This window comes from Fragaria vesca, linkage group LG3 (assembly GCF_000184155.1).
Source record: "Fragaria vesca subsp. vesca linkage group LG3, FraVesHawaii_1.0, whole genome shotgun sequence".
NCBI classification, from domain to species: Eukaryota; Viridiplantae; Streptophyta; class Magnoliopsida; order Rosales; family Rosaceae; genus Fragaria; species Fragaria vesca.
Window position 1 is genome coordinate 2,737,849 of NC_020493.1, and position 23,850 is coordinate 2,761,698.

The window sequence follows — 23,850 nt, forward strand, 5'->3', positions numbered from 1 at the left end:
ACCATATATATCAATCATCTCCTTGAAACACTTCTTCCCTTCTTGAACAAGACCAGCATTTACACAAGCCGTCAGTAGTCCTAGAAAGGTTACTTGGTCTGGTTTGATGCTCAATTCCTTCATTTGGTTGTACAACTCGAAAGACCTATACCAGTCTCCATGTTTTGCATAAGCTCCAACCATAGAGTTCCATGTGATCACATCTTTTTCATTGATGTTCTCTTCATCAAAAAGCTTCCGGGCCATCTCTATGCATCCACATTTTGCATAGCTGACTAGAAATGCTGTATTAACAGATGAAAGCGAGTTCAGGCTAAGTTTCATCGAGTAGCCATGAAAGTATTTTACATTCTCCAGTGCTCCAAGATTCACACAAGCAGGCAAGATGTTGATGACTGTAATAAAATCAACTCCAACTCCATCACATTTCATCTCCGAAAAGAGAGCAAGAGCATCAAGAGACTGATCATGAGTCACATATCCTTTGATCATCGCACTCCATGAAACCACAGTCTTGTCCCTCACCATGTCAAAAATTCTTCTTGCAGAACTTAGACGATTGCATTCACAGTACATGTCAATAAGAGAGTTATGAACCGACACTTGATAATCCAAACCATTTCTTATCACATGAGCATGCGTTTGTCTCCCCAACTCCATAGCTCTTAACCTCGCAATTGAAGAAATCGCAGGAATTGCAGTGAACATATCAGCTCTAACCCCTAATCTTCCCATGAACCTCAACAGCTCCAGGGATTCTTTCGGTCTCCCATTTCGCGAATAAGCCGATATCATTATATTCCAAACAACACAATCCTTCCCAGGCATTCCATCAAACACCAACTCCGCACATTCCAGCTCACCTAACTTGGCATACATAGACAACAATGCAGTATTCACAGACAAATCCCCACACAAATTGGTCACAACAGCCACACAATGCACAGCCTTTCCCACTCGCAACGAGTTCAAATCCACACTCGACCTCAACCAATTAACCAAACTAACCGAATCAAATCTCCACATAGGTATTTCATCAAACACCTTACCCTCATTCCCAAATTCACCGTAACTTCTATACATATCAACCAAAGCATGTCGTACCATTTCACACAAGTCCAAACCCAGTTTCACGACATGTCCATGAACCCTCGCCCCGATTCTCGCATCCGAGAACCGAGAACACGACCCCAGCACATAAGGGTATGTACCCTCATCTGGGTACATACCCTTCATCACCATATCATCGTAAACCGAAACGGTGCTCTCGAATTCAGCTAGGCTTCTTAAGACTGCATTGTAATGGATGGGAGTTGGTTTGGCGATGGAGTTGAAGACGCGGCTGGAGAGGGAGGGGAGGCCGAGGGCGGCGTAGCGGTGGATGAGAAGGGAGGAGAGAGAAGGGTCTTGGTGGTGGCCGTGGATGATGTACCTTGCGTGGAGTTGGCGGAGGGTTTTGGGGTGTGTGCAGAGGTTTAAGAGAGATGAGAGTGTGCTGAAGACTCGTCTGGTTTTGGTGGCGGGAAAATACGGGGGTTTGAGAAGCATTGTTGGACAGCAGTGTCGTGTGGCTGGACGATCATATTTGGATTTTGGTCACATCAAGATGAGAGCTTCAGAATTGAATCAACTCATGGAATGCAAAAATGAAAACACTAGGACTTTTATTTTTTAGACGTAGAGACTAATCCCCCTGTGCTACCAAAGATAGGTTGAGTTTCAAGTTATTTAAGGTCAATCAACGTTATCCATCGATTCTTATTTATCTTTTAGTTTCATTTTAGTTGTTGCTTAAAGGTTTCGTTGATATGAGAATAAAGTTCTACATGTGGCTACCATGTTATGAACGTTTCTTTTAATTTACTTAAAATCTTATATTCTCAATGTTTTATGTATGTCCTTATAATTTGTTTGTTCGTGATTGACATGTTGTACTAAACACGACAAGGTTACGACTGTATTGAAGAACTGCTTCACCTCCGAAGTTATTTTCTTTTCTTCGTCCATATTTCAAATTTAGTGTCATGACAATATCGTTACTTTATAAATTGGCTTGCATCGAGTATTGGTTGACATCTAAATAAGTTTGATGAAGCATATGAATTCAATAAAACATACAAAATTTTCAAAATGTAGTTAGGTAATAAACCCTTTAACTTTGATTTTGTCACAATTACACCATTGGAAGAACAAAAAAAATTGAAGGTTTGCTTGTCGAAAAGAAAAAAAAAAAATGAAAGAAAGGAGGGAATGTGATACTACTCCCTCAGGAGTTGCTCTATCCCTCTCTGGAAAGCTAAGAATAAAAACACGAAAGATGAGACAGATTGGAGTTTGTGTCAGCCCCAAGTAATCTCTTCCCTCTCTATTTCTCTCAATTCCCACTAACACATACCAATCTTCATTTCTCAGGTAATTCCAGATCTCCCTTCTCCCAATTCCATCTTCTTTCTTTTCTGCAACAACCCTTCTCGTCTTTCTTGCAATTTTAGTTTCTGATTTGATCCTTCCACAGAACCCATCAGGTGTTTGGTCTTTAATAATGTAGGAAAGCTAAAGATCAAATCTTTTTGTTTGGTTCTTTCTGGGAAACAGAGAAAAGTAAAACCCTTTAGCTGATTCAGCTACCCAATTGGTTTAGGTTTACATTTCTGTAATTCAATCGAAACTTTAATCTATCAGACACTATCTGATTGTTATACTATCAAACAAAACAATAGACCAAGTTGCAGACCATTATTTTCTAGGTTTTCTGAGAGTTAACCTTGGTACTGTAGGTGTTGAGTTTGCAATGTATATTGTTTATATTGAGTGAAGAGTTTATATGGATTTAAATGTCTACAGGGTAAGTTTATGGTTTGCGAATTTTTCGAGGTGGTTAAAGTTGTGGCACTTTCCGGGTTGAATTGCTGAAGATTGAATTTCATGGAAGTGGATGGAGGAAAAGTCTTGAAAGTATCTAGTGGTGCTGCTCAATCTGTTCCGCGACATTCCAGAAAACATAAAGGTATGTTCGTGGTCTTTCCAGTATGTTCTCGATTGCTTTTGGTTTTCTCCTTCAAATTAATTAGGCATTTCGAGTTGAGTTTTCTTTTGTTGATTCATATGGTGTGGTGGTTTTGTAGCTTTCTATCAGTTTACTCAGCAGAGTCTCCCTGCTTGTAAACCTATTCTCACACCACCATGGGTGAGTTATTAGAATTATAACCAACTGTTTTATGGCATATGTGCATTTTGTGATATTAAGTTATTAACAATCTCTTCTGCAGGTGATTACTACATTTTTATTGATGGGTGTCATTTTCATACCTCTTGGGCTTATTACTCTACATGCCTCTGAGAATGTAAAATCTCCTCTCTGCTAAGCTCTATTCGTAATAGTTCATGAGTTTGTACTTTGTATAATCTTGCTTGTTCATTCATAGGTTCTTGTTTGCTACCCATGTCTTAAGTGAAGCATAAATCTCTGGTTAATTATTTGTTGGATATTTGATGTGTAGATTGTTGAAATTGTGGACCGATATGATAATGACTGTGTGCCAGAAGCATTCAGAAGCAATAAGGTGGCATATATAAAAAATAATTCGATTCCCAAAAACTGTTCTCGTTACTTGAAGGTAATATTCCCTCTGTAGTCATTCAGATCTCTGTATGACATTCCTTGCAACTGGTTGGATTTGTTGCTCTAGAGGCAAGAGCATAAATTACATATTGCCAGTAGTAACACTGTGGAAGAGGAGCTGGTTGGTAGGAATATGAAGAAATCAAATCAACAAAGGATGCATGCGATAATTGCATACATCCTAAGCGATTGCATTGCAGGAACTGATAATATATTTCTTGATAAGCTGACATTTCCATCTTTAAGTTTGTCCTAAATTTTGCGATTTATGGATTTGAAAGTTATTGATTGGGAGGGGAAGGTAATATGGTACCAAAACATAAGTTACTTATTTTAACTACTGAAGTCTTCGTTATTGCATGAATTCTATAAGCTTTTTCTTGAGGTCTGGTATCTTACTTGATTTAGAGTTTATAATGTAGTTTGGGTGCTTTCTATAACCCAAAAATTTCATTAGTGTGGGTTGTTTCTGTATGCACTTTGTGAACATTGCTTTGCTCAATGACTTCTCAACTGATATCTACCATACATTAGGCTTTTTCCCCCTGATCTTACTCAAGTTGACTCTAAATTTTACACATATCTCTCTTTGAAGGTCTACAAGCATATGAAAGCTCCAATAAATATCTACTATCAGCTTGATAACTACTATCAGAACCACAGACGGTGAGACTTCTTTTGTATCTTTATTTACGTAGTGGTGAGCCATCACTGACTCTGACTTTCCCGTCATTTTATTTTTACTGGAGAAAGTCATAATGTATCTGGTGCCAGAGTTTGGAGATAACAAAGAATTATAACTGAAATTCCTTTCTCTTCTTATCTAATCCATTTCAGTTCTCGTAAAAGTTCAGTTGCACAAAATGTTTAATAAAAATCGGTCCATTTTCTGTTGAACTTGTGCAAGAAAAGTCAACTTGGATTTTACTGAGATTATCTCAAACGAAGTTGGTTCCAAATTTTCAGGTATGTCAAAAGTAAAAATGATGAACAGCTTTTACATGGATTGGGGTACAATGACACGAGTTCTTGTAAACCTGAGGAGTCCAACAATGGTCTTCCAGTTGTGCCTTGTGGTTTGATAGCATGGAGTTTGTTTAATGATACATATACTCTTATCCGTAGAAGATCAGAGCTAAAGGTCAACAGGAAGAACATAGCATGGAAGAGTGACCGTGATCATAAGTTTGGGAAGAATGTATATCCCTTCAATTTTCAGAACGGCACCTTGATGGGTGGTGGAAAGCTAGACCCAAGGATCCCTGTAAGTATCACAACTGTACAAAAATCTATTGAAATTTTGTTCTCTGCTCCTATATGATACCACCATATTTGTGCAAGTATGGTTCTTAATCTCTGAAATTTTCTTGAACTGTTGGTGATTGCTACTTTGTTTTATTAGCTAAGTGATCAAGAAGATCTTATTGTATGGATGCGGACAGCTGCGCTCCCCAGTTTCCGTAAGTTGTATGGTAGAATTGAAGAGGATTTGAATGCAGATGATGTTGTAGTAGTCAATGTAACGAACAACTACAATACTTATAGTTTTGATGGGAAGAAGACGCTCATTCTTACAACAACAGGCTGGTTAGGAGGAAAGAACAACTTCCTTGGGTTTGCCTGCACTTCTGTTGGTTCAAGTTCCATATTCATCTCTATTGTCTTTTTGCTGCTCCACATGAAAAATCCCAGGTACTAGCATACACCTACTTACAATTGCACATATATAGTTCAACCTCTCATTTGCATGCTTACTTTCATGTGATTATTCAATTTTCCCCATGAAGCATCATAGTGAAACATATTACCTCTGAATATTAAAAACTTTCTCTTTCTGGTGCAAACCTCCTAATATTGTCAACTTCCCTTGTTTGGAAAGTTCCTGCAACTCTGCAAGTAGTCCTAACTTTATTACTGGAATCCACTGATAAGTCCCGTGTTCTGTAGGAATCTATAATTGCACCAAATGGATTACCTTCTCAACTCTGCCCTGCTGCTGCTGTCAGATTGACTCATTGGGTTAGTCTCATATTTAACTCTTTTTGCAAGTCACGTGCCTAGGTTCTTTTCTTTGTATTGCAAATTTGTTGATGCCTTAAACTGTACGTGCACTTCTGCAGATAGTTAAAAACTTAAAATTAGCTTCAATTGTTTGTGTTGATTCCTTTTCATCAACCTTCCGCCATTATTAATTTCAAATCTTAATTCTATTGAACTCCACTACTTCACTGTTGTCTCCTATTGCAGTATTTGATTTAGTTATCTTTTCAGTCACCACAGGGATACATCTTATTTGTACATCTTGGAACAGCAAAACATGTCTTGTTAAAGAGGCGATGGTACATGTACTGTAAAACGTCTGGAGCGAGTGGACTGATGAAGTTATGTAACCTACAGACAGAGATAGCACATATACTGTAAAACGTCTGGGGATCACTTTTTGTGAAATATGAAGAAGAAAAACAACATCCAAGCCCCACTGTAGTTAGGTACATGGTAAACATTAGCATTTCTTCGGTGACTAATTAATGAATGATGTTTCTCTGTATTCTTGTACTATATAAGTATCAGGGCCCTTCCAATGAGGGATCCCTATTTTAAGCCATTTATAGGGATATGGCATTACACCAACTTCCCGATTATAATTTTACATCTCCACCGTTCATATTTTAGGTCTATATGAGTAGATCACCTCTACAAAATTTCATATGATTTGGTGATCGTTAAGACTTTCAAAAGTTCAATTTAGTTTAATGACCTTCAACGGTTTTAGTTTGACATAAGCTGGACCGTTCAAGATCATTAAAACTAAATCAAACTTTTGAAAGCCTTAACGATCACCAAATCATATGAAATTTTTTAGAGGTGATCTACTCATATAGACCTAAGATATGAACGGTGGAGATGTAAAAATTCAATTGGGAAGTGGTGTAATGCCCTATCCCTAGAAAGTGGCCAAAAATAAGGATCCCTCAATAGAAGGGGGCTGATATAAGTATATATATATCATGAAAATTTATTTTAGATGAAACTTTTGTAGTCAAGTGAGGTGAATTCAAAGCTTTCTGATTTTAAGCTTCTCCACTATTCATTTTGAAAGATTCTAGATTTACTTATTTTGATGAACTGGGGAGTTTACACATTGTTGTAATCACTAGAAGTTGTTATTTTCTTAGGTCAGAAAATGCTCTTAGGACTTCAAGATTCCAGCATATCAGTTGAATCAAGAATCACATACACTGAAATCCATAGAAGGCTTATGGATACGAACCTGTACAACTCTGTTGTGAAATGTAAACGATTTGGTTGTCTGAAGAATTTATTTTTAACAGAAATTGGTTCCCAGCCTCCTAAATTAGTTACAGAAACTAGGATTTACTGTCATAGGATGCAAATTACTAAGTGTAGAATCCAATCTACCATGTAATGTCTCCCATTTCACCACCAGGGCATCTTGATTGATATTGTATCAGTATCATTTTCAGGTGAAACCCCAAGATACAAAGTGAATAAGCAACAAAATTTAGAAACCAAGGACAAGAAACCTATGACTAAAAATAACTTCCATGCAAAATATAGTTCCAAGACATGTTCAAACATTTGCATTATTGATTGGTCTGCATTGCCAACATTTTTCCTCCTTTCCCTATTTTTGGGACCAAACCATTTTTGACCTCCCTATATATTTATATTCACTGTCTCCCTGTGCAACATTACCCTCACCATTGATCCTTTGCTAGTTCCTTCCAAAAACCTTATCTCCCTCCCAAAGATTTTTCAAAAGATCAAAATCCAGTACTCAAGAAGGGGGGAACTAGCAAGCAATTGTATTGATCTTCTCGGAGAAAAATGGTGAAGGAGTTCAAAGGCATGCAAAACTGGGGAGAGGTTGCACCAAGAGACCTGATTATAACTCATAAAAAAGCTTCAAGTTTGCCTACACTAGAAACCATTCTTGAAGAAGGGTCGGAAGGCTTTGAAGTTTTCCCAAAAGGGGTCTTGGTGTCTATTCTTCCTTTGCTCCTCTCTGGGGTTATATACATCATGATATGCAGAGAGTTTCTATGACATGTATATACGGTGCATCCGAATGCACTACATGAAATAGCTTGAAGACTGGAGACGGTGACAACATCAGGAGCTCAAGGTAATATAATGTGTATAGGTCTTTAGCTTCACTAAAACCATAGCAATGTGAGATGACAGGAGTACGTGGAGTGGTAAATTTTCTCTGTTATTTCTTTTTGGGTGAAGGAAGAGAGGTTATTAGCAATTGATATGTTCAATTGGCTTCCAAAATGTATCTTCTGGCCTCTCTACATCTGTACACACATGAATGCTCTAAGAAAAGAGCGCCGTGTAGTTTTTTACATCTCCGACTAAACATCTTGATTTATCTAAACTCCGATTGTTAAGTATCATCAAAATCACCTATGTGAAATAAATGAACATATTATATATCTTAATTATATGGGTCCGGTTCAAAGGACATTATATTTAACATAAATTTTGACATCGTTAATGATCCATCAATGGAATCAATTTGGCAGCTACAAACTCTAAAACATTTTTATCGATACATACAAAGGCATACAAATAACTAGCTACGTACCTAGCTAGCTATATTATATACATGTACAGTTTTCTCTTCATTCAAACAGAAGATGTATACAGCAGGAAATAATAGTAAGCAAAAGAAACGAAGACTGGAAGGAGAAACAAGACCGTCGTTGTTGCTGGAATTTCAACGGTGATATTTTGAGAAGATGATGATCCTTCTTCGTCGATTGTCTCCAGCGTCGGGCATTTCGAAGTTCTCTGATACTGGGAGATGAGCATGGTTGGTGCAACTTCGCTGTAGTCGTCGATGTAGCCCATGATATCTTTGATGATCGAAACCAAACTAGTCGGGATTGATATATAAGAACTAAAACAAGCTAGGGTTTTGGAGAAGTATAAGAAGAGCTAGCTAGCAAGAGAGATTTTTCTCACGGGTTGTGGGAGTAGAAGGACTAGATCGAGGATCCTATATATAATGTTTTGATATACAGAAATTTAGGAGGTGGGGGAGCTGTCAAATGGCCATGATGATGATATTATAGTTTGAACAAGTCTTAGGATGGTTCTAAATTAAAGTTGGCAATTTCACTCTGTATACATAAATATGAAAGAACCATATGTTGAAAACCGCTCATCTACAATGTCCAGGAAATAGCGATCATGAAAAAATTCCTCTTCTAGAAAAAATTCCTAAAATGTTGCAACTTAGCACGATCATGATAAGATCAAACTCGAAGAAGGACTAAGAATTTTGGACGTGTGTACTATTATTTCAACATTTAACCTAGTCCAAAGCCTAACACGAAGCTTGAAGCTAGCCTTGAAGTACGGTACATATATAGTTGTTCCAGAACCCTATTGTTTCAGAATTTTGGCATTTCTAGAAACATGATTCGTTACTGTACGTGTTCTTCATATGCTACGAGAACAGTTTGTACTTTGGACTTTTCAATAACGTTTTTTTATGAATTGAAATTTGTTTAGTCCTTGTGGTTTGAAGTCGACATCTGTTTAGTCCTTGTGGTTTTATTTTAATCTGAATAGTTCTTAAAGTCATGCATTTTTCATCCAAATAGTCCTTATGAGTTTTAACTGAGAAAATTGTCGGAATGACTATTTGGATGAAAAATCATGACTTTAACTCTTTAAGAACTATTCAGATTAAAATAAAACCATAGAGACTATTTGGATGAAAAATCATGACTTTAATGACTCTTCAGATTAAAATAAAACATAAGGACTAAACAGATGTCGACTTTAAACCACAAGGACTATACAATATTTTACTTTTTTTTATCAACCACCCAATTGAAAAAAAAAAAATTAGAATGAACTTAGAGCAAAGTGAATTGCCTTTCAGCTCCCAAAGTAGATGCGTAATTTTTCTGCAATTGAGAACCTGAATCAAAATGTGCAAAAAGAGAGATAAACAAAAAAACAAAAAAAACTCATTGTATAATATTCATAAAGATACATGTAACTTTTAGATTTCCTACGGAAAAAATCCAAAATCCAAAATCCAAATCGAATAAGTTTGAGTTTGATTTCACCGCAAGTAGATGATATAAGCGTCATGTTGCATGCATAACGATAAAATGTTGCACCCTAGAGACATACTATCTCTTCTTAATTCATTTGTAGATTTGTTTTTTGTGTGCAAATGATCGTTTTTCCTTTCTTATAAGAAGCTTTTATCGACTAATGTTTGTCGGAAAAGATATGACCCTTTTAATTACCATCCTCCACTTACCATATGCCGTCTCAATGTAATTTTGTTATTACGCGCGCTTAGTTACTTTTATAAGCGAGCTGCATTGTGGTAGTGTTGTTGAAGTTATGTAGTAGATGATTACGAGCAGTTCCATCAATCCATCATCATTCTTTGGATCAACAAGACAAGTAGTCCTATATGCGAAGTTGTTAATTTCATATTCATTCTATACGTTCTGAACCAAAATCAATCAAGAAGACAAAGTCATCCTATATATGAAGTTGTTATGGAACAATGAACTAAATTAGGGTTTATGCAAAATGTAACATCACAAATGGAAAGGCAATTCTCAAGTTCCTCCCCTGCATGCCAATCTACTTCAAAATACATTTGCCACCATCTTGATCTTGATCATCTGTCATCAGAAACTTTAGGAAATCCTAAATATTCCAACGTACAGTAGTACGTATTGATCAAGTTTAAGCAATGTGGCTATACAATATGTAGTAAGAAACAAAAGAGAAAAACACCGGGAGAAGAAACACGACTCGCTTCGGCATAATCTGAAAGCTATGGTAATCAGAAAACAACCCTTCATCTTCAATGATGGTCTCCATTTTCGAAATGTTATTCGAAGGCTTCTCGTGGGGGATCATAAGTGCTGGTGCAACTTCGTCCAAGTCTTGCATGATCCTCATTTCCTTTCCCATCAGACCCATGATCACTGATATGTTTTCTCTGTAAATATATATTCAAAGAACTATTAAGAATGTAATTGTTCTTGAACATATATGAATGGGTTTGGGGAGATAGGTTTGGTGAAGCAACCTATATATACATGAACTGAGTGAAGGTTCTGTGCAAATTTAGGAGGGTGGTTGGTTGGACTTGCTTAACTAATCGGTGGTGGACATGAGGCCAATTAACGTTGATCTTCAGTGATTTTAGGAAAAGATAGATTCTGTAGAACTGTAATGAACCCAGAAAAGTAAAAAGTGTGTAAATATAACCGCGTGTTATATTTGTTATGTGACAAATGGGTGGTTTATAGGAGCAAGATCGTGGTATCCGTAGATCTTGGTTCAAGTAATATAGGGGGGATGAGAGCACCATCAGATTGATTTTCGTTGATCAAAGCAACAGTTTTAGCAATTGATAGTATTCTGTTAAGGATAATATGTCATCAATAATGTTGAGAGACTGAAAGCCGTTTCTGTATGCATTTTGAGTACAATCGTGTTCACGTTGGTTAATAACTTAGAGATTTATAAGTAACGCTGGGTATCCAAATTAGTTTGAGGTAGGCAATCTAGTTTGATTTAATCAAGAATCATATATACAATGAATAAGAACATATATGGCGACATGATGAGTACCACTTTTATGAATTAATGGCACATCTTGGAGCTACTCCATTTTGGGTCTCTATCCTAAAGGATTGGCTGCAGCTAGGGCTTTTATCCAATCAGGTCTTGGTCATTTCTCAATCTGGGTAAGGCACTGTGACAGATTATGGAAATGTGGAGTATGTTTATTCTTTGGTATATGTATGTATATGGCTCTCTCAGACAGATCGAATGAAAAACAACATGCATATTACCATCTTCTTCAATGCTTTTGTTTTATTGGTGCCCTAGCCTAACTGACATGGCACTTAGTAACACACAGCTAGCTGCGTGATGGGAATACAGTGATAGATCGACATATCCAGACAGTGCAGCCGTGCAGGTTGCATTCGATCAGAAATGGATTAGGCTTGGTCGACATATATGACGACGATGCATCGGTGAAGATTTACAGTAGCCAATCAAGGAACTTTATCACAGTCATGCATTGAGATGGGTACGTGGTACTGGTGTAAGCATATTTTTTGAAAGAGAATGGAGGACAATAACTAGCTGATAAGATTGCTCATCGATCCATAATCCAATGAATCTTAATATTCGTGAATTAAGATTGTTAGCGCTAGCTAGTCTAGTAATAATATTGGTTACAAATCAATATTCCATATATAACACTAGTACTAGCTTCATGTACGTTCAAGTTATATATTCTTCCAATCTGGGAATGATCATTGATCATATGGGATCAAGGCTATGGCTTGTAGCTCTAGCAAGTCTCAGCGATCTCAAACTAATTACGGCTAACGTACAGTACGTAACCGCAGGATATCAGATCATCAGCTACTAGTCGATATGATCTGTTTTCTCTCTATACATGGAGATAGGTATGCTGAAGATACTCATTTTGAAACTATTTTAAGCTAAAATCTATATTCTCATTTTTGACTACTACGTACCTACTAGGTCATTAAAAATTGTCTTATCACTATATTCTCTTAATTAATTTAGCAAAAAGGAGGTCAGTGGAAATAGCCAGCTGAAGAGGGGTTGACTGGTTCAGCCAATTACAAGGCAATAATAACGCAGCCAGCTAATTGGAGGGCGACCATCGATCTATGTTTTCACTGCACTTTCTGGAACTGTTCATGCCTCAGATAAGAAGCAAGTCTGGAGGAAAAGAGACATGTAGAGAAAAATGTACGCGTTTTGAAGAAGACGATCGATATTGGGACCAAATGCTCGAGCAGCCATGCAAAGTGAAGTGACAGCATCCATATCCATATGCTCAAGCCTGAGCTTTCAAACCCATATGCTCACTCTTTCTGGCATGTGAATTGTAGGACCATGTACAATGGTGAAAATTAGTCTGTCTGCTCATCATGCATCTTTTTCTTTTTCTCTATGCATGCAGCTTTGGCTGAGAAAATATCAATGCTCAAATCAACAGTATATATAATCCAATCAGAAATGCTCAGTTGCACTTAATGATCTGTTAGACAAAATCACCAGGAGGGACACAAAAACTGGTAACACACAATCAAGGAGAACAAAAGAAAATGAGGAGAAAGAATGATAGAGATACGAGCATATTGTATCCTAGGCCTTTTAGATTTTATAATCTTCCTCACTGCTATCTAGCTATCTTATTGTTTTTCGATTCTTTCATATGATCTTTCTCTTGAATAAGAGACTACACTATCACTAAATCAATTATATATGTCTGTCTTAAATTGCAACTGCGTAGGCTGATTGGTCTTAAAAAGATTTGTGTACCTTTCTAAGCAACTTACCAAAAATCAGTGTTACCTCAACAATACGGTACCTTAGCAAACCTGGATTGAGATATTTGCCTAACTAGTTCACCCAGAATGAATTTGAACCAACCAAATGGAGGACCATAATTTCTTGGTAAGGAGAAAGCTTCTCAATCGTCAAAAGAAAACTTTTGTCAGCATCATTCTGTTCAAATCAAGCGTACGAAACTGAAACGTGGCACTGCAACTGACTACCATATTGTGGCCATGAAAAGTGCAAACTTAGAACCTTTCGTTCCCAACAAAAATGAAATCTGCAGAGATATCTGAATTTCCACCCGATCTTTGACACCTTACCAAACTAAGCTGTCTCGTATTAACAACTTGGAAGCTTCAAGCCCTCGAAATTAATACCAAAAGCAAGAGGACGGCACTAGCTGTTCAAATTTGGACTTGACTGTTGAATAAGACTACTGGCTTTGTATAAGCCTAAGCACAAATTAAGGGTTCATGCATTCCCCTATAAATTTCAGTCTTATGGTGTGTTCATTCTCATCAGCAAGCAGACCCTTCACTTGCATTTTCATCTCTTTGCTCTATTTTTCACTCCACAGCTCTCTCCTTCTCCTTGTCATTCTTCAAATCAATCTTGCTTGCAAGTGAAGAAAATGGCAAATGCACGCCTAGCAAGGTTCATTACAGAAGTTGCACCACCACAGATTGTTAGTGTCATGAGGCACAGAACTGCAAAGGTGTTGGATACAATCACAGAGGAGGAGAGAGAGTATACTAGCCCTAATGATTCTCTCATTTCCTCGCCCAAGGGTTCATCCTCGTCGGCCTCTTCCTCACCATCAGCACTAAGTTTCGCTTCTGCTGCTGCTCGTACTGATGCCAAGTACTTTCTGAAGGGAGTTCACAGGTCTTTGGCAATGTTCCGTCGTCAGTGAGAGCCATTGAAGGCTAGGCTGAGAAAATAAGTACAGGAAGCTAGCCTCGAAGGCGTTATCTATGACATATTTAAGTTGCAGCCGTGTTTTTAAGGCATATTTTTATCCTCCTTTGTTTCTTTTTTTGGTTCAACTACTGTGGTCATGGAGAATTTGTGATATGACCAAACCAGCTGAGCTGAGACTGTAAAAGGGAACCATTTCTCTATTAGACAAATGGGGGATTTGAGTTAATGAGCAATTATATATGTTGTACATTGTCTCTACTACTATCAATCAGTAGTTCAGATGTTGAGCAAATGCTTTGGCAAATCTTTATTGTGCTATGCTATTCTGTTATGTAGATCACATATAATGATCCTACTGTATATAATTATGATTGAACTATGAAATCTAATGATCTTAAGCCAATACCTGCATTAACAGTTACGAAAAGAGATTTAGTATTGAACAACAATACCAGAATGTTCATATTTTTTGTTCTTTTTGAATCAAAGAAAGAACTTGTATTGATGGGACCTCAATCGAGGTGTTTACAATCATAAGCAAGCACATCTAGTATACACTCAGGCGCTTCATTAAACCCCAGAATGTTTACTATAGGATCTTGAACAGGGATACAAATTGATTATACATGAAGCAGGTCAAAATTTCAGCGTACATTGTCTTGGTACTATGTCCCTGAACATTAAGTTTATAAGACGTCTCCTATATATTAGTCTGCAGTCAACTTGCCCAGATAGGAATGTCACTTGCTTCTCATACACCAGAGATTTGAACACAGATAGAAAGGCCCAAGGACTTGCTTCAATGGTCACTTTCCTTCGCAGATTGGGTTTCTTTTCCTTTCGTCACACGAGCAAACTTAGAACCAACTTGCCTCTTCTTTGATGATTCCATTTCAACTACCTCCTTCAGTTTCTCCTTCGCTGCACATTGAGGTAAAGCAGTTAAGTGCTGGTTATCTAAAGGCGCCCACAGCCATCAATATGAAGGAAAAGCTATGTGAGATAAGAATTTACCAGATTCGTAGACACCATGGAGCGGTTCAATGTAATTAGAAGGAATAGAGTGCTTGGAGCAGAAATTATTCTCAGCTTTCCGTAACATCTTGTAGAATCGCTGAACCTGAAAGAGTACAAAATTTGCAGCAAGGTTATAATCAAACAGAATTTCTTTTCTTTTCATCTGATCTTTCATCCTTTTCATCTGATCTTTCATTTCTTATTCTTACTGTTTGCAAAGGTTTAAAAAAGCAGATAGGGCACCGATTTTAGGTATCAGGGTTGAATGATGATCAACGCTTACATAACACTCAACCCAACCATAAACTTATGGCATACGTTGATCAAAAGGGTTGCAAAGTCGGCCAAACAAGCCCATTTTGTGAGCAAATATCTTTGTTGATAAAAGAATATCTAAAAAAAAGAAAACAAAAGGCCGACATTTTCATTCCTAAATCAGGGTAAACACAACCAGCTTATTCATTGAGCTAAACCGAAGATTAGATCATATAAACTAAAGGTCTACTTTACACAAAACCTCATACCAAAACACTACTAATTTGTGACCCATCTAAGTTGCACGCGTGAACACAACGTAAAATAAAAGAAGCACAATTAAAATAAAGCAAAAGGAAAAAGTGGTTATTATCAGTAAAGAAAGTTTATTTATCCTACTGTGCATTGACCTGGCACATGTGTTGGCGTATAGATTAACAAGACCATGCATACCTCTTTCTCACGCAACAATGAATAGCAGCAGCCAGTTTGGCCAGCTCTTGCTGTCCGTCCCGCACGGTGAACATAAGTCTTTATGTAGGCAGGCATATCATAGTTAATTACATTTTTTACCCCTTCAACATCCATTCCACGAGTCATTGCATCAGTTGAAACAAGTACTTGAATCTTTCCTTTCCGAAATGCCTCCAATGTCTTGCTGTGATAGAAAAGAAAAAAGAAAAAAACATGACTTTCTTGCTCCAGGTTATGACTTATGAATACCCCAATAACTAAAAGAGACAGCTCACAGCCATTAATTGATCATGATATTGCCGAAGACAAGATATTTTTTGTTAGACAGAAATAAGAACTGTGTTTATAGGAAGAAAAATAATATATACTGTTATGCCGTGAGTCAAATGCTTATATACTGTTATGCTGAGTCATATGCTCAAACATAGTATTAGGGAGTTGCAAACTTGCAATTATCAGTGAACCAAAGGAAAGTCACCTTTGAGAGAACCTAAAGCTGTTTGCCTAAGAAAACACCATGAAACACAAAAACATTACAACAACAATAAAGCAACCGTCTTTATGCAAGCAACCATCTATTTGAATTGCACTTTTCAGAAACGGAGATTAGTCTCAAGTAAATCTATCATGGAAGCTCATTTGCATTCAGGCCCAAAGCCTGCGACGAATAGAATATGAGTTGAACTGACCATAACATTTGCTTTTTTAACAATCTAAGGCACATGCACACCCACATTCCAGAATTCAATTTATCAGATTCAAACCAATTTAATGTTTGCCAAGATATCCCATTCTGTTATCATACAACAAGTAAATAAACCAAAAGTCTACCTTCGATGTCGTTGAACGCGTGAATACTCCTTTATCTTGAAAGGCAGTTCCTCAAAAAAGTTCAGTAAGGTGCATAGACGATGAGTCGACTCCACTGATGATGTAAAAACGATGGACTTCTCATCTCCCAAACTTTGCAGGAGCGCAACCAAATACAATGGTTTGTATTTTGCTTCACAGAACTGTACAGTACACACAAAAAGTATAAAGATTTCAACAAAGCAATCTGTAATGCCACTGTCACAAACACTACTTGACAATCCATTTCTGTAATGCCACCATCAAGAGGATTCAAGGTGTTTATCAACTAAGTCATGATGGCATACCACTGTGTAGGACTTCAATGTTTCTGGAAGCCGATAACGCATTTCTCCAGTTGTCAAGAATAAAGGATGATGCAGATCAAGTTGAGCTAGCTTGCTTGGATCCTGGGTCAAAGTGGCAGAAAGAACCATCTTCACAAGCCTGGGGTAAGGTTCACCCCTAAACCCCCTCTCTAGACCACTGTGACACATTTGAGATAACATCAAAAAGGGCTCACAAACACAACAACATTTTCATTTTTGAAAGAACTCTAACAACCAAAACTGTGAGACAGATAATCAATTAGTGGTTTTCTGTCATACTGAGAGTTATTATTGTTTCCTTCAGCAGCAAAGATCCCCTTGCAACTTTAGAGTCATAGTTTCAAGCTTTACTTCTTGCGCGAGTATCAGTTTAAAGCTTTACTTTTGTGCAAATCGAAATTATGATAGTACGTATTTACATATCACACTCCCATAAATTATAAAGCTAATTATAGATAACTTACACTACAAGAAAGATAAAAACATATAATCCTAGTCATTTCCGAAAAAACAATGAAAGTCTAGATCAAATTAAGGAATGACATTTCTCAATGAAGTGTGAGCACTACAATTTTCAACATAAATGACAGGACACAGCTACAGTTCTGTAACATAAACATATCCAAACAGAGGTAAATGGACATGGAACTTACGATCTCCTTATGGTTCTGAAGGAACCAAATGCTGAAGGTTGAAAATTTTGAGCACGAGGAAATAAACCATCATCATCAAAGCGAGTTAACTGAAGCACAATGGGTAGCCAATTTTGGTATGCCTCCCTGAGTAATCGATCTGTTTCATCAACCACCTATAGATCATCATATGCTTTGCCGTATAAGAATTATCAAAAAGTTGCTTCAATTGGACTCACATCAAGACCATACATTTCTAAAACCAATCAATGTAGTTATATATACAATTACATGATTCACAGCATCTGATGAAAATTGCAGTACCAAAAGCATATCTGCTACTTACAAGATAACAGAGATGCTCAAGCGTAAATCCCTTCGTGTTATTAATATGGTCCATCAGCCTTCCGGGCGTAGCCACCAATATGTCCACTGCACTACGTAATTGAGGCACACGATTCTCTTGGTCAAAAGAAACGCCAAACTCAAGCTTAGGCTTATCAATAAGTTCCGAAATCTCATTGGCAATTGAAGACTGGCCAACTGCAAGACCAACCGACAATCCCACTGCAGGAGCAATTGCGGAAAACACATCTTTGACCTGAACAGAACCAACCAAACACAGACAGCCTTCTTAAATTGCAAAATGCAACTACAAACTTGTAACCGAAAATGCTACAAGAGTAATAAACAGACCTGCAGAGCTAAATCATGAGTTGGCAACACAACTAGAGCACGCAGACATTTAACATTGCGAGTAGACAAAGCTTGCACAATTGGCAAAGCATAAGCCAGAGTTTTCCCACTACCAGTAGGTGAGTTAACACACAAGTCGCGCTGAAACCCACCAGGCCCAATAGTCTCTTCCCAAACACCAACCTGAACTGGGTAAAGGGACGAGATTCTCATCTTCTCCAAAGCCTCCTTCAACCTAAGAACAAAAACAGTAAAAACCCAAAATGGAGGCATTGCCCTTAAACACAAATTACTCAATCAAATTGAAAGTTTTGATCTTTTGGGTAAATTTGTGGAGGGTAATTGGGATTGTTACCTGGGGTCAAGGCGAGGGAGGAGAGAGAGGGGTTTTTCGTCCAGGGCGCTGACGTCAATTGGGGTTCGCATCCATGGCAGGACTGGTATGCTCTTTGGCTTATCATGGTTTTCTTCTTTGGGTTTCCGAATTCGCTTACCGTCTTCAATACCCATTTCTGAAGAATTGAGAATCTGTAAAACCCAGTTCTGGTCTCTTCGTTTTGTTTGCCAGAACTAAAACCCTTCCGAAGTCTAGGGTAGAAACACAGTTCAGAAGCATGGATCTTTATTCGGATTATTTGACCCGGATAGGAGCCCTATATATTGGACTGGATCGTATACACACCAATATAATGATTTGGCACTTGCTTCATTGGGCCCGTAATCTATTTTTGGTTGGAATTCATAGTAATATTTTGGGGCTTTCTGAGACGTTTTTATTCATTTTCTTTGTAATCTGACCTCTATACTTCCAATCTCTGTGAAGTAATAGGTTGATAATTTTTTTCTCTGCTTGAGAAATTGATAATTGAGAAGAGCAATGTGTTTTTGGTTTGTTCGTTATGATTTTTGATTATTCCGGAATTGATATGGTTCAGTTGTGTTTTTCTTTGTTTCATTTAGGTGAAAATGTGTACCGATCGAGTCATCATGGGCAATCTCAGTAATCTAGCTTGCTATTTTTTTATGTTATTGGTTATTGAGAGAAAGACTAGAGGTGCTTCCTATAGGTAAAGACAATTAACAAAACACAATATAATGTACTTTTCTGTAACTTATTGCTCTCTCAAATTATCGATGACATTGTACTCTGTTTGTGCTAGAAATATGATGTTTATATTTATCATTCATCTACACTAAATAAAACATAAAGCAGCGCATGACACAAACTATTCTTTACAAATTTGAGAAACTCTAGTTGTCAGCCATTCTAAAGCTACATTGGTACACATAACAAGAAAAATTCGGATTCATAATTAAGAAATAGAGCACATCTATCCAATTTAGAAAGTCGTTGTTTTGACCTCTACTTAACATTCATTTGATTTAACTTATGTAATCATATAACTCTAAGCTTATTGGTTAATTTTGTTTCAAACAATCAACCACATACATTAGTTTCTTCCAATATCTGAACTATTTTTCTAACTACAAATCATATGTTCCACACTGCCACTTTTGTAGATTTTGTATAGGAGAGAAGAAATTAACTACATATATTATTGAGAAATTGAAGACAATGTTGCAATGACTACAATCTATTCTCACTGTGATCATTTAAATGGCAAAAGCCGGAAAAATAAAATCATCATTTGTTGTCATGCAGCTTGTATGTTACCAAGTTTCTCACAAAAGTGGTACATTATTCATGTCAATTGTTGTCATTTAAAACTAATAGTTTTCTCACTAGCTCATTGTTGTTCATTGTCATATAAACTATATGGTGCCAAGATGTTAAGATTTTTTCAGGCCACAAATGAAATATGTAAAAATAGGATTATCTTTCATTTATGGCAGAAGACGCATGACCATATATGACTATGAATAGAGAGCAGATACACTAGTGTAAGATGAATCCAATAGCTTGTGAAAGAAAACAGCATTGCGAGTCGAAAAGTGTAGTACATGCTAGCTAGCTAAACGGTAGAATCTATATGCGCATAAGGATTGTTCACAAATATAAGCATAAACACTGTCTTAATATCTATACAACTTGGTGATCCATAGTTAACTCTTACGCTGAGTTACGCATCACCAACACAAATAAATGCTGATGGATTCCTTAACATATATGATCAGATAAAATTTGTTTTTTCTACATTGTGTGTTACGATTACATTGTGAATGTGAGGAGACATTCCCTTGATTAAATTACTTAAAAAAAAAAAAAAAAACGCAATGTTTTTTTTTCCGACACATTTGGCAAAAGAATGAAATTAAAATATAAAAATTTGTCCGAGCTCGTGTTCATACTCGAAAATCTGGAGTTCGATTAGATACGTGCAAGATGAAGAGACTTTTAAAAATTAGGAAGAATGAGCGTCACCAAGTCGGAGGTTTGGCAACCCTAGCCTGCAAGAAGAAGAGGTTGATCTTTTGATCGGAATGGACAAAAAGTTAGACAGAAAATTTTGAAGATTGTGGAGAGAGAAGCAGACGGAGATGGCGACGAGGGCGAGCACCGGAAGCCGGACTCCGGTCGGGAGGTACGACCTGGGTCGGACCCTATTGGAGGTCAAATGTGCAGGAACGTCGAGACCGGCAGCTGCGGTGAGAAGTTCTCCATTGTAATTCTGATGAATTCTGTTAAACCCCATTTACATGTACTTGTTATATTGATTGATTTTGTGGAAGATATAATGTTGGCTTATTGGCTACTGAGAAAGTGAATTAAGGAAGAACGTTCAGAACACCGTAGAGATCATCTCATCCAATACTGGTTTAAGTTATGTCTATCGACACTGATAAAAGCGTCATCTTAAGGTTAGTTCTCACTGTTGGACAATTAGGGTTAGTTTCTTCAGTTGATATGTCTATGTATATATATCAATATATTTGTAATTTTAATAGCATAATTTGATTTCGTTTCCATCTTCTCATCAGCTTTCCATCACCAACAAGTTCCAGTTTAAACAGTGCGCATGGGCAACCTTCACGTATTTCAACTGCAATTAGGAAATCTTGGTCCACAGTGACAACTCCAGTTAAGAAAGCATGGTTAGCAGTTACATTTCCAGTTAGGGAAATATGGTCACCATTGGCATGTCATGTTGGAGGGATAGTTGGCATGAGAACGATTGAGGATATCAGAGATTTTTTTCAAGATCTGAAGCCATGTTTGAGAGGAGTAGTTCTTCATGTGATACTTTGTTTCACATTGACGATTCTTCTGCCCATCAGTTTACCGTGGAAACTGATACTGAAGGGGAGATTCACGCTAACCTGGGAAAGGGTACTCGTGATATCATGCATTGCAATGTCAGTAGATCCGTTGTTCTTTTACATTCCAGTTGTGGATGAGAACAAAAAGTGTCTAGGAATGGACAGAACGTTAAGGACTGTAGTTCTTGTGTTGCGATCACTTACGGATCTCACCTTTACAGTCCACATTATAGCTCTGATATATGATCGGATCGACATCCCTTCGAACTCTGATTCTGAATCTAACCCGGAGAAGCATATTTATGAATGCATACTTAGGAGGATGAAGTGGTTGTCTAAAGATATTATAGTTGACTTTATTGCTATACTTCCCATTCCACAGGTACGAAGGAAATATTTGGGTGTAAATTGCTTCTGCTTATTGCTAGAGTTAGAGTTTCATAATACTGCAAGAATTTTCACTGTTAATAAGATTGTTTAAGGTTTTGGTTCAAGTATCTAAATTGTAAGATATTTCTATTCCTAAATATCCTTACAGCTAGCTGATTATATGCTAATTCATCTCGACATTAATATCCAGCATAAACTGTGTGAGTGTGATGCATGCCTTAACCAAATTTTAGATCCTTTTTTAAATTTTTACAGGTCACAATAATAATAGTCCTTTTCAGAATGAGAGCGTCTGGTCATCTATATGAGATAGTCATTGGCAACATCTGTCTTCCTTTACAATTTTTTGCAAGGGGTTACCAAATCTATCACACTCAGAAGCAATTTCAGATGCTTGAGAAATGGGCTAAAAGTGTATTCTATTTTCTCATGTACATCATGGCTGGTCATGTAAGTTTATCTGATCTTGTCCTTAATGTAACTGTTACTGAAAGAATTGGATCTTCATAAAGTTCTGAAGTATGAAGAATGGATAGTCTTTCATAACATAGAGCGCGCATTATCCTTATTTTTGCTAGGTATCTTATTCATCCAATTTTTTATGCATACACCTTAAACATTATCATCAAATTCTTAATTCGCTGTCGTCGTGTGTTCTTATTGTAATTGGTGGGAGAGTGTATTCAGATAATTTATTTAATTTTTTTCTCAGGTTTTTGGAGCATATTGGTATTTTCTGTCCATTCAACGACAGATATCGTGTTGGCATCAGGCATGTAGAAATACTAAAGGGTGTAGAGCCACTAATTATTGCGAGGACACTAGTTCTTCAGCAGATATTAGAATCCTAAATGATTTTTGTCCTGTGAATCCATCCAATGCAACACTCTTTGATTTTGGAATATTTCTTGATGCTCTTCAATCTGGTAATACAGGATCGATAAGGTTCACAACAAAGTTTTTTTATACGTTCTGGTGGGGCATCAGAAACCTGAGGTATGCATATATATATGAATGTCAAGATATGTATTGACTATCTATTCCAATTATTTTTCCCCAGTTATGTCTTCTAGCCTAGTTCATGATCATGATCGAGCATGAGATAACCCCTCAAAATAGACTAATTAACCACTAATAATAGCTTTATTAAAATCTTAAATATTTTGAACTGTGCCTACCTTGAGCAGTTGAGCTATAGGTAATGTATATTAGTAATTACTAGTAATGTAGGACGAGTAAATTTTTGTTTTTTTGTTTCGTGTGGTCTGACTTTTGTTGTTCTTATTGATCAATTCAACATGCATCTGTTAAGACTTTTAGTTCTGCAGAGTACATTAGTTACTGCTAAAACGAATTTGTACCACAGGCACATCTTACCTATTAATTGCATTGCTACATCAATTTTTTTTTTGTTTGCAGTAATTTTGGGACTGACTTAGAAACAAGTAACTACGTGTGGGAAAACTGCTTTACAATTTGTATTTCTCTGGTTGGCCTGCTTCTGTTTCTCTATCTCATGGGAAATGTGCAGGTACGTAGTGATTAATGAACATATATTATGTTCGTTATATGATCCTGAGCATTTAAGTGTTTGATATCAGTTTTATAGTTTTCCTTCTAATAATCTTTAAGCCATTCTTGCTTAGAGTATGGCGTTTCCTTCTTCGGCTTTTTCCTTGCTTGTAAATTTGTACCTGAGGTATTGCTTTACATATAGAGATATTCTTGTTTTCGAGCTACGTGTCAGAATTAATTCATTTCTCCATCTGGATTTTGTAAACAATAAAGAGTAAAATGGGGATGAGCAGAGGTTATGTTGTTGGTCCCTTCTCACTTGATTGTTTACATCCAGTATCTAAATTGGCCTGCAGCAGATCGATGAGCTGGTTTCACCTAAGTAAATGAATAACTACAGGTATTTAGATGTACTTGATGCAGAATGACAGGAGTTTCGTACGTACGCTCTTTTATCTGTTAGGGCCGGGATTTGTTATTTTGGTAGTGTGTATTTTTGTAGTTGTGTATGGCTTGATTTTGTTTG

General features: G+C 37.0%; 4 protein-coding genes across 4 annotated transcripts in view; 3 read left to right on the forward strand and 1 right to left on the reverse strand.

The window, feature by feature from the left end:
* LOC101310880 overlaps nucleotides 1-23,850 on the forward strand; it is a 1,534,871-nt gene that overhangs the window by 524,880 nt on the left and 986,141 nt on the right. The gene's annotated exons all lie outside the window — the stretch shown is intronic.
* On the forward strand, nucleotides 2,244-6,162 carry LOC101300511 (putative ALA-interacting subunit 2-like). Its single transcript, XM_004293514.1, has 10 exons — nucleotides 2,244-2,412; nucleotides 2,845-3,007; nucleotides 3,126-3,187; nucleotides 3,270-3,344; nucleotides 3,501-3,617; nucleotides 4,218-4,288; nucleotides 4,589-4,886; nucleotides 5,025-5,314; nucleotides 5,570-5,641; nucleotides 5,894-6,162. Exons 2-9 carry the CDS (start codon nucleotides 2,926-2,928, stop codon nucleotides 5,577-5,579), a joined length of 1,005 nt encoding a protein of 334 aa, XP_004293562.1. The 5' UTR covers nucleotides 2,244-2,412; nucleotides 2,845-2,925; the 3' UTR covers nucleotides 5,580-5,641; nucleotides 5,894-6,162.
* On the forward strand, nucleotides 13,659-14,148 carry LOC101299454. Its single transcript, XM_004293591.1, has one exon. The coding sequence runs from the start codon at nucleotides 13,659-13,661 to the stop codon at nucleotides 13,938-13,940; it is 282 nt and encodes a 93-aa protein (XP_004293639.1). The 3' UTR covers nucleotides 13,941-14,148.
* On the reverse strand, nucleotides 14,421-18,762 carry LOC101293073 (DEAD-box ATP-dependent RNA helicase 1-like). The gene is made up of 9 exons (XM_004293489.1): nucleotides 18,556-18,762; nucleotides 18,201-18,435; nucleotides 17,851-18,105; nucleotides 17,526-17,680; nucleotides 16,852-17,029; nucleotides 16,526-16,707; nucleotides 15,674-15,878; nucleotides 14,963-15,068; nucleotides 14,421-14,869 (listed from the first exon to the last, which is right to left on the reverse strand). Exons 1-9 carry the CDS (start codon nucleotides 18,708-18,710, stop codon nucleotides 14,748-14,750), a joined length of 1,593 nt encoding a protein of 530 aa, XP_004293537.1. The 5' UTR covers nucleotides 18,711-18,762; the 3' UTR covers nucleotides 14,421-14,747.